The 15,475-nt window shown below is 51.5% G+C and overlaps 1 protein-coding gene across 1 annotated transcript; it reads left to right on the forward strand.

Moving 5' to 3' along the window:
• The first annotated feature begins 292 nt into the window (after positions 1-292).
• Positions 293-13,072, forward strand: CATSPER4 (cation channel sperm associated 4). The gene is made up of 10 exons (XM_003271646.3): positions 293-505; positions 932-1,075; positions 3,434-3,535; positions 7,627-7,724; positions 7,899-8,019; positions 8,229-8,362; positions 10,105-10,279; positions 11,047-11,258; positions 11,572-11,737; positions 12,977-13,072. The coding sequence occupies exons 1-10, from the start codon at positions 293-295 to the stop codon at positions 13,028-13,030; spliced, it is 1,419 nt and encodes a 472-aa protein (XP_003271694.2). The 3' UTR covers positions 13,031-13,072.
• Positions 13,073-15,475: the final 2,403 nt, after the last annotated feature.

Here is a 15,475-nt window from a genome sequence, read left to right on the forward strand (position 1 = left end):
GGATCCAAGGCAGGGACATGTCCCTGTGACGCCATCCAGGCTGCATGGGAGATCTGACTTGCTCCCATCAGCCTCTGACTTCCAACCCCAGCCCAGCATCCCCGCTGCATCCCCAGACTTCCTCTGCGGGATGTGGAGGAGGGCCAATGGGAGGAGCTTCTCTCCGGGTTGGAATTCCTCAGTAGAATGCAGAAGGCTGGAGGTCACAGAAGCCTCTGTGATATCACCACGAGGGGGAGTGAGACCACTTGGAGTGAAGATTCTTTGAGGAGAAGGAAGAGACTGAGCAACCATGAGGGATAATGAAAAGGCCTGGTGGCAGCAGTGGACCTCCCATACAGGCCTCGTGGGGTGGGGCGGGACTCAGGAGGACCGTATGGGGTTTGGAGGGGCAGTAGCTGCACTGAGGGGCCGCCCCTCTCCCCTGCACAGTACCATTCACGAGTCCTACGGCCGGCCAGAGGAGCAGGTGCTCATCAACCGCCAGGAAATCATGAACAAAGCGGTAAGGATATCTCTCGCCCCACAGCGGCCCCTCCTGCAGCTCTGCTCACGGGCAGCAGGCCCTCATGGTAACTCTGCCCCCTCTACCCTTTAAACGCCCCCAGAAGACCCTCCCTAGCACTGATCCCTGAGTGTCTGCCCATGATATGTTAGTAACCCTCTGGCAGTGCCCTCCATAGGAACCCTTATATAACGATCATCTTCACTATCAGAGAGCCCAAAGAGATTCTCCGGCAATGACTTCCACAAAATCCCCCAATAGTAACCCGCTTTCAGTGGCCATTTAGTGATCTCCACACTGACATCTCCAGTCCATGATCCACTCTCTAGAGTGGGCCCCAGGGACTCCAATTCTCTAAGAGCAAACCTCCAGGCAGAGGCTTCCTATGGTGACACCTGCCTGAAGGAAGGTCCTGCCCTCTCCCAGGATGCCTGGGACATGCAGGAGTTCATCACTCGCATGTACATCAAGCAGCTGCTCCGACACCCCGCTTTCCAACTGCTGCTGGCCCTGCTGCTGGTGATGAACGCCATCACCATCGCTCTCCGTACCAACTCCTACCTGGACCAGGTGAGATGCCGGCATGACCTCTGCCCCACTAACCCTAATGGGGGGCCTGGGGCAAGAACTCTCCCGGCCTCAGGCTCCTCATCTGTCTATGATGGTTGGATTGGATGCTCTTCAAGGGTCTGTCAGCTCTGACCTTCTAGGAATCTGGAGATCAGGGAAGACTTCACAGTGGAGAGGGCTCTGCAGGCTGGCTTTGAGGAATGCATTGGATTTGTATAGGAGGGACGGAAGAATGGTGTTAGCAGAGGGAGGCAAATGGGTGCCTTGTGGAGAAGGGGTATCCAATTCTAACCAGCAGTCACTAAGGGAGAATCACCCAGTGCCAGGCACTGACTATGCAGACTGCCAGGGTCCCAGGGATAATAAGCACAACTGGGTCCTGTTTTAGACACACAGAAACTGTCATTACAAGTGCCCAAGTAGCACCCAGAGTACATGGAGCCTCAACGAAGGCACTCGAACCTAATCTGGGGGGTCAGAGCTGGCTTCCTGGAGAAAGTGACACTGGAGCTGAGAGTAAAGAATTAGGATGGGATCTCAGTTACTACAACAAAGAAACAGAAAAAAAGAGCACGTAGGAGTTGGCCGGGCAAAGAGAGGTGCGGGAGACTGTTTTGGGGAAAAGAAACAGCATGTAAGAGACTTCTCTGTGTCCAACTTGAAGTTTAGTGTGACTTATCCTTGATGTTTTCATTTCTTTTTTTTTTTTAGAGACAAGGTCTCACTCTGTCACCCAGGCTGGTGTGCAGTGGCGCCATCTTGGCTCAATGCAGCCTTGAACTCCTGGACTCAAGTGATCCTCCTGCCTCAGCCTCCCAAGTAGCTAGGACTACAGGCGTGAGCTACCATGCCTGGCTAATTAAAAAAAAAAAAAAATTGAGCCAGGCACAGTGGTTCACGCCTGTAATCCCAACACTTTGGCAGGCCAAAGTGGGTGGATCACCTGAGGTCAGGAGTTCAAGACCAGCCTGGCCAACATGGTGAAACCCCGTCTCTATTAAAAATACAAAAATTAGCTGGGCATGGTGGTGGGTGCCTATAATCCCAGCTACTTGAGAGGCTGAGGCAGGATAATCGCTTGAAGCAAGGAGGCGGAGGTTGCAGTGAGCCGAGTTTGCGCCACTGCACTCCAGCCTGGGCGACAGAGTGAGACTCTGTCTCAAAAAAAAATTGTTTTTGTAGAGACAGGGTCTCACTCTGTCACCCAGGCTGGTCTGGAACTCCTGGGCTCAAGCAATCCTCCAGCCTTGGCCTCCCAAAGTGCTGAGATTATAGGTGTGAGCCACCACGCTGGGCTGAGGACTATTTAGAATGCTTTTTTGAATAATGGTGTGGATGTCCTATTGTCTCCATCGGCCATATGTGACAGTGGGCCCTGAGGCACTAGTCTGTTGCACTTTGGGGTAAAGTGCACTTTTGGGGAGGACACTTTGGGAGGCCAAGACAGCCAGATCACTTGAGGTCAAGGGTTCGAGACCAGCCTGACCAACGTGGTGAAACCCCATTTCTACAAAAATACAAAATTAGCCAGGCATGGTGGCGCATGCCTATAATCCCAGCTGCTTGGGAGGCTGACATAGGAGAATCGCTTGAACCCAGGAGGTGAAGTTTGCAGTGAGCTGAGATGTCACAAAAAAAAAAAAAAAGAAAGAAAGGGAGGAGACATGGTGACTTGGGTGACTGCTAGGTGGAGTCGTGCACTACGGGGGCTGTTAGTGGGGTCGCAGCCATAAGGAAGCTGAAGGAGGAGCTTCGAGGTTGAGAGAAAGTGAATTGGGCTCTGGACAGACCCCAGTCACCCATCTACCAATTCATCCATCCAGGGTGCATGTCCTGGACCCATGAGTGGCAGGATACCCCGGAGTTTGGTCAGGCCTAACTTGGAGTATTTGGAGAGCTGGAATAGCAGGAGAGGTTAGGACAGATGGAGCTTGGTGTTCACCCTCAGGGGCCAGGCGTTTTCGTCCCAATCCTGGAGGCTGTTCTGCCTCTCCTACCTCCCTCTCCAAAAGATCCCTATTCTAGAAGTTAGGGACAAAAGTCTGTAGTCAGACAACCATCTTAATCAACTAGCTGTGCACACACAGGCACCACTCTGATTCCACTTCTGTAAGACGGGAATAAAACCTACTTTGCAGGACAACAATGATAGTAACATGAAGTGATGTGTGATAGCCCCAGCACAGTGCCTGGCACGCACATGCAAAGTGTGTTTTAAAGGAAGTGACAAGGTTACTGAGGACCAAGAGCAGCAGTGATATGGGACTTCCCTCCCCTACATACATCCTCTCCCTGCCAGCTTGCCCAGGCCCTGCGCCACTGACCTCTCTGCCCCTCTTTTTCCTGTCTTCCATGTAGAAACACTATGAGTTGTTCTCTACCATAGATGACATTGTGCTGACCATCCTTATCTGTGAGGTTCTCCTCGGCTGGCTCAACGACTTCTGGATTTTCTGGAAGGTGAGATCCTGAGCCCTTTGCCCCTACTCCCCCCTGGAGACTGCACACCACCGAGTCCGCCCCTGTACTCCCGGCCCTACAGACTGAGGGTGTGAGTATATATGTGTGTGTTGACAGAGTGTGTTAGTTCTGAGATGTGTATGATGTGGCAGAAAGTAACTGGTACTAGAAGTGCAGCCTACCTGGGCTCCAATTCCAATCCCTGCTCCAGCCTTCCCCTGCTCTGTAGTCTTGAACAAACCTGACTTCCTTATCTGAGAAATGGGGCTGACAGCATCTACCTTAATTTACAGAGGTCAGCAGGGATCAGCGCACTTTTTCTGTAATGGGCCAGATAATAAAGATTTTAAGCTTCATGGCTGTACAGCCTCTGTTACAATGACTCACCTCTGCCATGGCAGCACAAAAGCAACCATGGACTGCACATAAATGAAGTGGGCATGGCTGTGTTTGTGGACACCCAAATTGGAATTTCATGTAATTTTCACATGTTACAAAATCTGATTTTCCCTATTCACTTGCTTTACTCCTACTTACAGACTTGTTCAGATGTCTTCTCTTCCAGGAAGTCTTCCTGTCTCTCCCAGGCTAGGTTAGGCACTGCTTTGTGTCTCCATGATGCTATGCACTTATTTTTTTTTGCATGGAGTTAAAATTTGCTGTTTATCCATCTCCCTCAAAATAGTCTGTGAGCCCAACAGGGCAGACATCCTATATTCTCAGGAACTGGATCTGGGTATGGCACACAACAGGAGCTACATACTGAATGGATATACGGATGGATCTGCAGACAGGCAGACTTGTATCTCCTTGTGTATGTGAAGGTGCAGACTCAGTATGAGAGGCCAGGAGGCCTTGTGCTTACTGGGCCCCCAATACATTGAAGAACTTTTTTTTTTTTTTTTTTTTTTTTTTTTTTGAGACGGAGTCTTGCTCTGTGCCCAGGCTGGAGTGCAGTGGCGCAATCTCGGCTCACTGCAAGCTCCGCCTCCGGGTTCACGCCATTCTCCTGCCTCAGCCTCCCGAGTACTGGACTACAGGGCCCGCCACACACCCGGCTAATTTTTTGTATTTTTAGTAGAGACGGGGTTTCATCGTGGTCTCGATCTCCTGACCTCGTGATCCGCCCGCCTCGGCCTCCCAAAGTGCTGGGATTACAAGCGTGAGCCACCGCGCCCAGCCAGAACTTTTTTTTTTCATTAAATATAGTTTTCTTGCTGGCTGCAGTGGCTCATACCTGTAATCCCAACACTTTGGGAGGCCGAGGTAAGAGGATCACTTGAGGCTAGGAGTTTGAGACAGACTGGCAACATGGTGAAACCTCGTCTCTACTAAAAATACAAAAACTAGCTGGCATGGTGGCACATGCCTGTAATCTCAGCTACTTAGAGGCCGAGGCAGGAGAACCACTTGAACCCGGGAGGCGGAGTTTACAGTGAGCTGAGATTGCGCCACTGCCCTCCAGCCTGGGCAACAGAGCGAGATTCTGTTTCAAAAAAAATAGTTTTCTTTTTGAATATTTAATGCAGATACATGCTGGTCAAAACTATGTTGAAAGGTACACACAGAATTCTTGCTTCTCTTTTGTCCCCTCATCCCCCTTCTCCCACCACTATCCTTTCTAGGTAATGTTTTTATATTTATAGTTTCTTTTTTATTGTCTTTGTCCATTTAGTGTTGCTATAAAGGAATACCCGAGGTTGAATAACTTATAAAGTGAGGAGTTGTATTTGGCTCCCAGTTCTGCAGGCTGTGTGAGAATCATGGTGCCAAGATCTGCTTCTGGTGAGGGCTTCAGGCTGCTTCCACTCACGGCAGAAGGTGAAGCATGTGCGGATCACATGACGAGAGAGGAAGCAAGAGAGAGAGTGAGAGGGGAGATGCCAGGCTCTTTTTTCTTTTCTTTTTTTTTTTTCGAGACGGTGTCTCGCTGTGTTGCCCAGGCTGGAGTGCAGTGGCGTGATCTCGGCTCACTGCAAGCTCTGCCTCCCCGGGTGACACCATTCTTCTGCCTCAGCCTCCTGAGTAGCTGAGACTACAGGCACCCGCCACCTCACCTAGCTAATTTTTTGTATTTTTAGTAGAAATGGGGTTTCACCGTGTTAGCCAGGATGGTCTTGATCTCCTGACCTCGTGATCCACCCTCCTTGGCCTCCCAAAGTGCTGGGATTACAGGCGTGAGCCACCGTGCCCAGCCTATGCCAGGCTCTTCTTAATAAGCAGCTCTTGAGGGAACTCACTCATTACCTTCAGGATGGCACCAAGCCATTCATGACCCAATAACTTCCCATTAGGTCCCACCTCTAACACTGAACATCAGATTTCAACATGAGATTTGGAGGGGATAAACATTCAAACTATAGCATCCGCCCAGTATTTATTTTTACAATAATCAGCAAATATGCATATACACTCAATCTTCCCTTTCCTAACAGTAACATAGTATAAATATTATTCTGCACTTACTTTGGTCACTGAATGGATCCTGACAATCTTTCTATATCAGTACATGGAGATCTTTCTCATTTTTCTTTCTTTTCCTTTTTTTTTTTTTTCCTGTAGAGATGAGGTCTTGCTATGTTTTCCAGGCTGGTCTCAAACTCTTGGCCTCAAGCAATCCTCTCCCGCCAGCCTTTCAAAGCACCAGGATTACAGGCAAGGGTCACCATACCTGGCCTCATTTTTCTTTGTATAGCTACATAGTATTCCATTGATTTAATGGAATTTAACGTGCCATAGTTTATCCAATTAGTCTCTTCTGATTATTTGACACGTTGGTTTTCTTTTCCTTTTTTTTTTTTTTTTTTTTTTTTTGAGACAGGGTCTCACCCCTGTTGCTCAGGCTGGAGTGCAATGACACCCATTTCGGCTCACTGCAGCCTCGACCTCCTGGGTTCAAGTGATCCTCCCACCTCAGCCCTCCAAGTAGCTGGGACTACAGGGGCACATGCCAACATCCCTGGCTAATTTTTATAGTTTTTTGTAGAGACAGGGTTTCACCATGTTGCCCAGGCTGGTCTGGAACTCCTGAGCTCAAGCAATCCTCCCGCCTCAGCCTCCCAAAGTGCTGGAATAACAGGCTTGTACCACTGCACCTGGCATGTTGGTTATTCTCAACCTTATACAAATGTCATTTTGTACTTCAACCAGAGTATCTGTGGATCAGATTTCTAGAAGTGTGACCCTGTTCAGATTTTTCATACCTGTGAGTTTCCTCCTCCTCCCCACCTCATTCCTGTGTAAGTGTCTTATTGGACAAAGGGCTTGCAAAATGTACCAGTCTCCCTTCCTTTCTTTTCTTTCTTTTTTTTTTTTTTTTTTTTTTTTTTCTGAGATTGAGTATCACTCTGTCACCCAGGCTGGAGTGCAGTGGCGCGATCTTGGCTCACTGCAACCTCCGCCTCCCGGGTTCAAGCAACTCTCCTGCCTCAGCCCCCCAAGTAGCTGGGACTACAGGCACGCGCCACCATGCCCAGATAATTTTTGTATTTTTAGTAGAGATGGAGTTTCACCATGTTGGCCAGGCTGGTCTCGAACTCCTGACATCGTGATCCACCTGCCTCAGACTCCCAAAGTACTGGCATTACAGGCGTGGGACACTGTGCCCAGCCTGCCTGTCTCCCTTTCTTGTGCTGTGAGAGCTATTTCACCTCAGAACTGGCTACTGAAGCAGTATTCCTTATGTTTTTACTAGTATCCATTTTCATTTTATTATTAATTGTAATGTGTGACACACAAAGGCAGGAACAGCCAAGTGTTTTCAGATTACCTAACTGTAGGGCAAGGCTGTTTTGAGCATGCTTTAGCCAAGGTGGGCACTCAGCTTAGGGACCAGCCATGTATCTGTAAGGGTCTTTGCTGTGTGTCTCTGAGACTGCATTTGGCTATTGACACATGTATGCAACAGAGAGTACACATGTGTTTTGTGGCATGTTTGGGGGACGGCAGGGTAACAGCAGTGGATGGCAGCTGACTGGCCCTGCTCTGAGAGGGACATTGAGCCCTCATCCCTGGGATGTAGGGAGGGCAGACCTAGGATGCCCCCATGGGCTGGGCCTGACAGACCCCACTGGGGCTGGCCCACTCCCCAGGACGGCTGGAACATCCTCAACTTCATTATCGTCTTTGTCTTGCTCTTGCGGTTCTTCATTAATGAAATCAATATTCCCTCCATCAACTACACTCTCAGGTGAGCTGGGAGCTTTGGAGAAATGAGGGGGACCTATCTGGAACCCAGGAATGAGATGGGGGGGATAACGACCAGCTGGAGATCAGCTTTGCCTCTCTGGGCAGCTGGTGGGGGTAATGAGGAGGGAGGGGGCTGGGAAGGGCCTAGGGGCACCCCTGAGAGGCTCTGCCACAGGGCACTTCGTCTGGTGCATGTCTGCATGGCAGTGGAGCCCCTCGCCCGGATCATCCGCGTCATCCTGCAGTCGGTGCCTGACATGGCCAATATCATGGTCCTCATCCTCTTCTTCATGCTGGTCAGTGCCTGCCCCCGCCCCCAGCTGTTTCCCTTCCCTGAACAGGGCCCTTGGGTCATTGCGAATAGAGGGGTGTCTGGAGGAGCAGAGAGGGCTGTGGGCCTGAATCCCTGTGATTTCCTCGGCAGCGTTCATTTGCATGACATTTGCATGTCCTATTTCCAGGCCCTTTGGTGAAGTCGGGGTGGGGCTCTGTTCTCTCTTGACAGGTTTTTTCTGTGTTTGGGGTAACACTCTTTGGTGCATTCGTGCCCAAGCATTTCCAGAACATACAGGTTGCGCTGTACACCCTCTTCATCTGCATCACCCAGGACGGCTGGGTGGACATCTACAGTGACTTCCAGTGAGTGCCAGTGGGACTTCCAGCCTCATCCCACCTATGGGGCAGGGTAGCCGGTGGAGCTCCAGGCTGAGAGTGGGAGCTCCAGGGATTGGGATGAGGATGGCCCAGTGGAAGTGGGGGTTCCCAGGTCTTTAAACAGAGGAAAAGGAAATACCTGGACTTGGGCCGGGCGGGGTCACGCTGTAATCCAGCACTTGGGAGGCGAGGCGGGGATCATGAGGTCAGGAGATCAGACCACGGTGAACCCTCTCTACTAAAAATACAAAAATTAGCCGGGCGTGGTGGCGGGCGCCTGTCCAGCTACTCGGAGGCTGAGGCAGGAGATGGCGTGAACCTGGGAGGCGGAGCTTGCAGTGAGCCGAGATTGCGCCACTGCACTCCAGCCTGGTGACAGAGCGAGACTCCGTCTCAAAAAAAAAAAAAAAAAAAATACCTGGACTTGTGGTACCTGAAGCCTTGTCACCCTTGAATCTCCATACATTCAGAGTCCCATTCCGATCCTGTAATGGGGACCTCTCCCATCATGCTAACCAGCTGGGTAGTTGGCCTTGGATAGGGCAGCAGGTCTCTAGTTATGCCTCAGGTTACAGAGCAACCTCCCAGCCCACCTTGGAGCCCACCAAACTGCCTGAACTCCTGGGAACTTCAGGTCTCATTTCATTCATTCTTAAACCCACTGCCCACATTCATTTTTGTGTTCTGTTCTTTACCTCTTTTCCATTAAGTCTAAGCCCTATTTCTTCCCAGTTTACTCCAGAAAGTGGGACCCCTTAACTGATTTCTTTTTATCTTCTACATGTGAGTATAGAAGCCCAGTAGATAAAGGGCTTCTACAGTCATTCTCCATTATGGCATAGGTAGTGGATAAAAATCAGGCTGGCCGGGGCCGGGCGTGATGGCTCACGCCTGTAATCCCAGCACCTTGGGAGGCCAAGGTGGGCAGATCACGAGGTCAGGAGATCAAGACTATCCTGGCTAACACAGTGAAACCCCATCTCTACTAAAAATACAAAAACAAAGCCAAGTGCGGTGGCTCACGCCTGTAATCCCAGCACTTTGGGAGGCTGAGGCAGGTGGATCACAAGGTCAGGAGTTCAAGATCAGCCTGGCCAAAAAGGTGAAACCCCATCTCTACTAAATATACAAAAATTAGCCGGGTAGTGGGGCGTCTATAATCCCAGCTACTCAGGAGGCTGAGGCAGGAGAATCGCTTGAACCTGGGAGGCGGAGGTTGCGGTGAACCCATATCGCACCACTGCACTCCAGCCTGGGTGACAGAGTGAGACTCTGTCTCAAAAAAAAAAAAAAAAAAATCAGTTGGGCGTGGTGGCAAGCACCTGTAGTCCCTGCTACTTGGGAGGCTGAGGTGGGAGAACGACATGAACCTGGGAGGTGGAGCTTGCAGTGAGCTGAGATCATGACACTTCACTCCAGCCTGGGCGACAGAGCGAGACTCCGTCTCAAAAAAAAAAAAAGGAGTGTAGCTAATACATTAAACTTCATAGTGTTGATGTGCACGTCCCCACCTTGCAGGGGTGGTTAGAGAATCAGCCCACTGGCAGCACAGCAGGTGCTTAGCAGAGAGCAGCTATTGAGACAGGTGTAGGGAATGGGATCTCCACAACAGCAGTGACACAGGCAGAAGTCCTGTAGGCCTTGGGATGATTTTCCCATTTCATAGATAGGGAAACTCAGGCTCGAAGGGCCAGGGAAATGATGGGGCCCCTGCCTGCCACCTGCAGGACAGAGAAGAGGGAATATGCAATGGAGATTGGGGGTGCCATCTACTTTACCATCTTCATCACCATCGGTGCCTTCATTGGCATCAACCTGTTCGTCATCGTGGTGACCACCAACCTGGAGCAAATGATGAAGGCAGGAGAGCAGGGACAACAGCAACGAATAACCTTTAGTGAGGTGCGTGGGATGGGGAGGGCAAAAGGGAGGAAAAGGAGTGTATATGAGAGCGGACTTGAACATATGTGCATGTATGTGTGTGCTTGCATAATCAAGGGCCTGGAGAAAGCCAAGTTGGAGGCCTGGAGGGAGCAGCCCCCCATCTTGAGTGCCCACCCACCAACTGGGGCTTCTGAAGGGTGTGGATTTTCCAGATGTTAGATTTCTATGGCAACTCAAAACTGAGCAGCTGGGTGACCTTGGGGCATTTACCCACTCTACGCCTCAATTTTTTTCTTCTGTAAAATGGGAATAATAATAGTACTTAACTCATAGGGTTATTTTATGAGGGTTAATGGGTAAATGAACAGTGCTTGGCGCATAGTAAGCACTCAATAAATGTTAGCTACCGTATTATTCATTCAGGGTAGTACTTCCATAAGGTTGGGGAAAGGAGTGGAGTACTTCTAAAAGAGTAGAGTGCTGGAGGCCTGGGCTTGAGGGTAGGCAGGGCTTTATAAATTTGCTGGGTAGGGTTTATCAGGGTTGAAATCTAGGGCAGGGCTAAATTTTGAAATGGGGTGAGAATTTTTAAAGAGGTGGGGGAAAGGCATGTGCATTTAAAGTTGGGTTCCCCCAGCAAGGCAGTGAAGCTAAGACTGGTGAGAGCTGAAATGAGGGCCTTAGAACCCTGGGATCCTAAGAGACTCATCCTGAAGCCAAGCAGGGGGTGCCGGGGGCGTGCCTGCCTGAGCTGTCCCGACCCCTCTCCATCCCCCGCTTCCCAGACAGGCGCAGAGGAAGAGGAGGAGAATGACCAGCTGCCACTGGTGCATTGTGTGGTCGCCCGCTCGAAGAAATCTGGTCTCCTCCAGGAACCCCTTGTGGGAGGTCCCCTGTCGAACCTCTCAGAAAACACGTGTGACAACTTTTGCTTGGTGCTTGAGGCAATACAGGAGAACCTGAGGCAGTACAAGGAGATCCGAGATGAACTCAACATGTAGGGGGGGTACTGGGGCTGCCCCCAAGTTATGTGAGTCAAGGGTGGGTGGAGCGTCAGAGCCTTCTGGCCTCACGCTCTCACCATTTTATAAGGCAGACCCTGGGTCCCAGAGAGGTCCCCCACCCTATTGGTGGAGGAACTGGAATCCAGACTCCAGGTTCCTCCCATCTCACACAAGGGCACAGCTCGGCCTGGGTCTCCGTCCAGGGCTGCGTGGGAGAGCGAAGCGGGGGTGACGCCAGGGAAGAGGTGGGAGGGCTGCTTCCCTCCCCTGCCGCCTTCTGAAAGGCACTCACTGCTCCACCCCCAGGATTGTGGAGGAGGTGCGCGCAATCCGCTTCAACCAGGAACAGGAGACAGAGGTGTTGAATAGGCGCTCGTCGACGAGCAGGTCGTTGGAGACTACGTCATCCAAGGACCTCCGCCAGATGTCTCAACAGCAAGACTTGCTCAGTGCCCTCACTAACATGGAAAAGGTGTGCCTTCCTTCTTCTACCCAATCGGTGCTCGCCCTGATACTTCGCTCAGCCCAGCCCAGCCGGGCCTCTGGACCATTTGTCAAAGTTTCTGTCTATTCCAAGATCTGGTCCCCCTCACCACCACCCCCCTCCCTTTTTTTTCTTTTTTTTTTTTTGAGACGGAGTCTCGCTCTGTCGCCCAGGCTGGAGTGCAGTGGCGCAGTCTCGGCTCACTGCAAGCTCCGCCTCCTGGGTTCACGCCATTCTCCCGCCTCAGCCTCTCCGAGTAGCTGGGACTACAGGCGCCCGCCACCACGCCCAGCTAATTTTTTTGTATTTTTAGTAGAGACGGGGTTTCACCGTGGTCTCGATCTCCTGACCTCGTGATCCGCCCGCCTCGGCCTCCCAAAGTGCTGGGATTACAAGCGTGAGCCACCGCGCCCGGCCCCTCCCTTTTTTTTCTTTTTTCTTTTCTTTTTTTTTTTGAGACGGAGTCTCACTCCATTGCCCAGGCTGGAGTGCAGTGGCGCGATCTCGGCTCACTGCCACCTCTGCGGCCCGGGTTCAAGCGATTCTCCCACCTCAGCCTCCCGAGTAGCTGGGATTACAGGCGCCTGCCACCACACCTGGCTAATTTTTGTAGTTTTAGTAAAGACGGGGTTTCACCATCTTGGCCAGGCTGGTCTTGAACTCCTGACCTCGTGATCCACCCTCTTTGGCCTCCCAAAGTGCTGGGATTACAGGCGTGAGCCACCGCACCTGGCTGTCTGCCTCTTAAACTTCCATCTGCCCCAGCTGTCACTGCCTATCTAGTTAGATTCTGCACTTTCCTTCTCGGAGAGGCTCCACCCTTCCAGCCAGTTTCATTTCTAGTGCCTTCAAACCTACTCTTTCTTAGTGTGTGTGGCATGAGCCAGCTCAGTGCCTGCCTAGTGGCAGACACTTAGGCTGTAAGTACAGTGTGGGCACAGGACCCAGGATCCTATCTAAGGTGCATAAAACCAGCTGTCTCCTGAACTCCTGGAGAGAAAAAGGCACACACCCATGTTACTTAGTTTTTCTGCCCCCCACACCATCAGCCTGGGATACACCCTGGGCTCCCAAACTCAGAGGGGGTACTAGGTAGGCTCAAGTTAGACCTATGAAGCACTTCCCTGGGAGGCCTGGCTGGGGAAGCTGGTGAGACTGGAGGAGGTGAGTAAGGGAGCCTGCCATATCAGGGGAGGGGGATTAACAAGAAGACCTCTTGGTTTGCAGGTTCATGACTCTAGCTCACAAATACTCCTTAAAAAACACAAGAGCAGCCACTGAGAGGCCAGGATGGGAGCCAAGGGGCCTGCACACACACACCCAGCCGCCGCGTCTTCCTGTGTCCTTAGTGTGGCTTGGCAGAGCCTGGCCAGAGCCCATCCTCTCCCTTACACCTGGGCAGAGGCCAGGGGCTGTGAAGGTGGCACCACCTGCAGGGCTGGTGCCTGTGAGCCCCAGGTCCAGAGGAGCCAGGACAGAGAAGGATGCTGGATGATGAGAGTGGGAACCCTAGCAGCAAGGATGAGCACAGAAGGGGGTGCTGGCCAGCGCAGCCAGGATTTGACCTAAGGATGGGGATCCCTGGCCCCCTGCTCTTGCCCAGAGCTGGTGGGGGTCTCAGTGGGCCCCAGAACCAACAAGAGAAAGGCAAGGCCAGTGGGGCCAGACATCTGTGTGTTGACAATAAAGTTTTGTGTTGGAATCAATGTCTCTGACTGGTGGATCTCCAACTCTTTGGGGCACTTGCCTGGGTCTAATAGGGAAGACAGATCTTGCCCCTCAAAATCCCATTTATCTGGTGGGAGAGTCACAGACTGCTCTGAAGAGCCTCCAGTCTAATGGGAGGGAGAATTGCACCCCTAAAAATTTCTGACTTAATGGTAGAGATATAACCCTTGCCCTCAGGATCCTAAGCTTTGTGGAGGAAAGTCTGGTCCTCATGGGAGGGAGCCCCTGTCTGATGAAGGAGATGGCCCTACCTGCTCTCTCCCTGTCTGAAGATGGAGACTGGTCCTCACTCTGGGGAGCCCTTGTCTGATGGGATCACCAATGACCAAGTCACACAAGTACAGGCAGCTCCATCCTAGGGCAATGGAGAGTGACTAGTTAAAGTGTGGGTCCTGGCAGCTTCCTGGAGGAGAGGAGGATTTTGTGGGTCAGGTGAATGAAGTCTGGTGGGGAAATTAGGACCTGTGAAACCTATTTGGGATCTTCATACTCAAGGCCATTGACAGCCTCAGCAGGTTCCTGAGCTATGCAATCTGGAGAGAGTCAGAAAATTGTGGCAGTTATGGGCAATAGAAAGAGCTGCCTTGGAGGACAGGAAACCTGGGTTCTGGTCCTTCAGTGAGTCACTTGGCCTTGTTTTCCCCATGTGTGCAATGGGGAGAGGGTGAGATTGATCTCCATCTCTAAAATCAAATAATCCCCTCTTATCCCAGGAAGTGGAAGACCCATGGGATCAGCTATGCCCCTGGGATGCAGGTGTCAGGGGATAGCCTAGAAGGCCTGGACATCTGCCCTGCTGTTCAGCGAAGTCTGACACTTAGGGGCCGTGGCGATATTCACCAGTTGGAATGGGAGTCCCCAGAGGTCCACTGATTGCAGCTGATGGGAAACCCCACCCCCCATCGTCCTCCCATCAGCACTGGTTCCAGCTCTGTAAAGCCCCCTGGGGTCTGTTGGGAAGGAGTCTGGCCCTGGGGATGGATGGTGCACTCAGTAGGCAGATAAGAGGCAGCAACAGAGCCAGCAGTGCCTTACTGTCTTGGAGCCGTTAATCTATTCCGCTTTTCGAGCCAGGACTTCTTCCCAGCACCCTCCAGGACCATCAGGAGCACAGAGAAGGGCACCCAGCAGATTTTGCTGCTGCTGTTGCTACTTACTGGAGATGGCGCCCTCAACCTGCCTGGTGAGTATCTACACACTCTTTCTACCCATCATTCTCTGGGGGCTCTCTCAGCCCCTCTTCTTGTTGGCCAGAGAGGGAAGAAGGTGGCAGATCAGATGGTGTCTTCAGGAGGAGCTAACAGTCTGAGTGTGGCTATCCTTCACCCCTAATTGTCTGAAAGGCTTGGAGCATCAGCAAGCTTACAGGCAGGAGCACAGCAGGGTGACCTCCATGGAGCTCCTGGCCTTGATCATCCATCTCTTCCAGGATGCTATTTTGTCTATCTACTCCCTTCATCTTGTTTGTCATCTCATCTGTCTCTGCTTTTGTCTTTCCCATCTGGGCCAACCTAATAGCCTGGAGTTTCAGTAGTTCCTTCCCAAACTGGCCTGGAACTGAGGGCCCAGGAAGTCATACTCCCTTCCCCTTCCCCTTCCCCTTCCCTACTCCAGCAAAGAGCAACTACCACTCCCCATGCCTTACTGAGCCTGAGTTAGGAGTGCAGCCCTGGATTCTGAGCTCCTAGGACAGTACAGAGGAAGATATTGTGAGGTGGCTGGAAATTGTGTGTCTCATCACCCCTATGGTCTCATCTGATGGGTTTCCCATCAGCTACAATCAGTGGACCGCTGGGGACTCCCTATGAGTCCATAACTTTTACCAGGGACAGAAGCATCCTTGGCAAACTGTCCAGGAAGCAGACACCAATTCTGATGAGAGGAGCAGCAGGGGATAATCATTCCCAATATCAAGTCTACTCATTGAGTACCTACTGGGTGCTAAGCATGGTGCTGAGTGCTTCACACGCATATTTCATCCTCATGACCATCAGTGAA

This window comes from Nomascus leucogenys, chromosome 24, assembly GCF_006542625.1.
Source record: "Nomascus leucogenys isolate Asia chromosome 24, Asia_NLE_v1, whole genome shotgun sequence".
Taxonomy (NCBI): Eukaryota; Metazoa; Chordata; class Mammalia; order Primates; family Hylobatidae; genus Nomascus; species Nomascus leucogenys.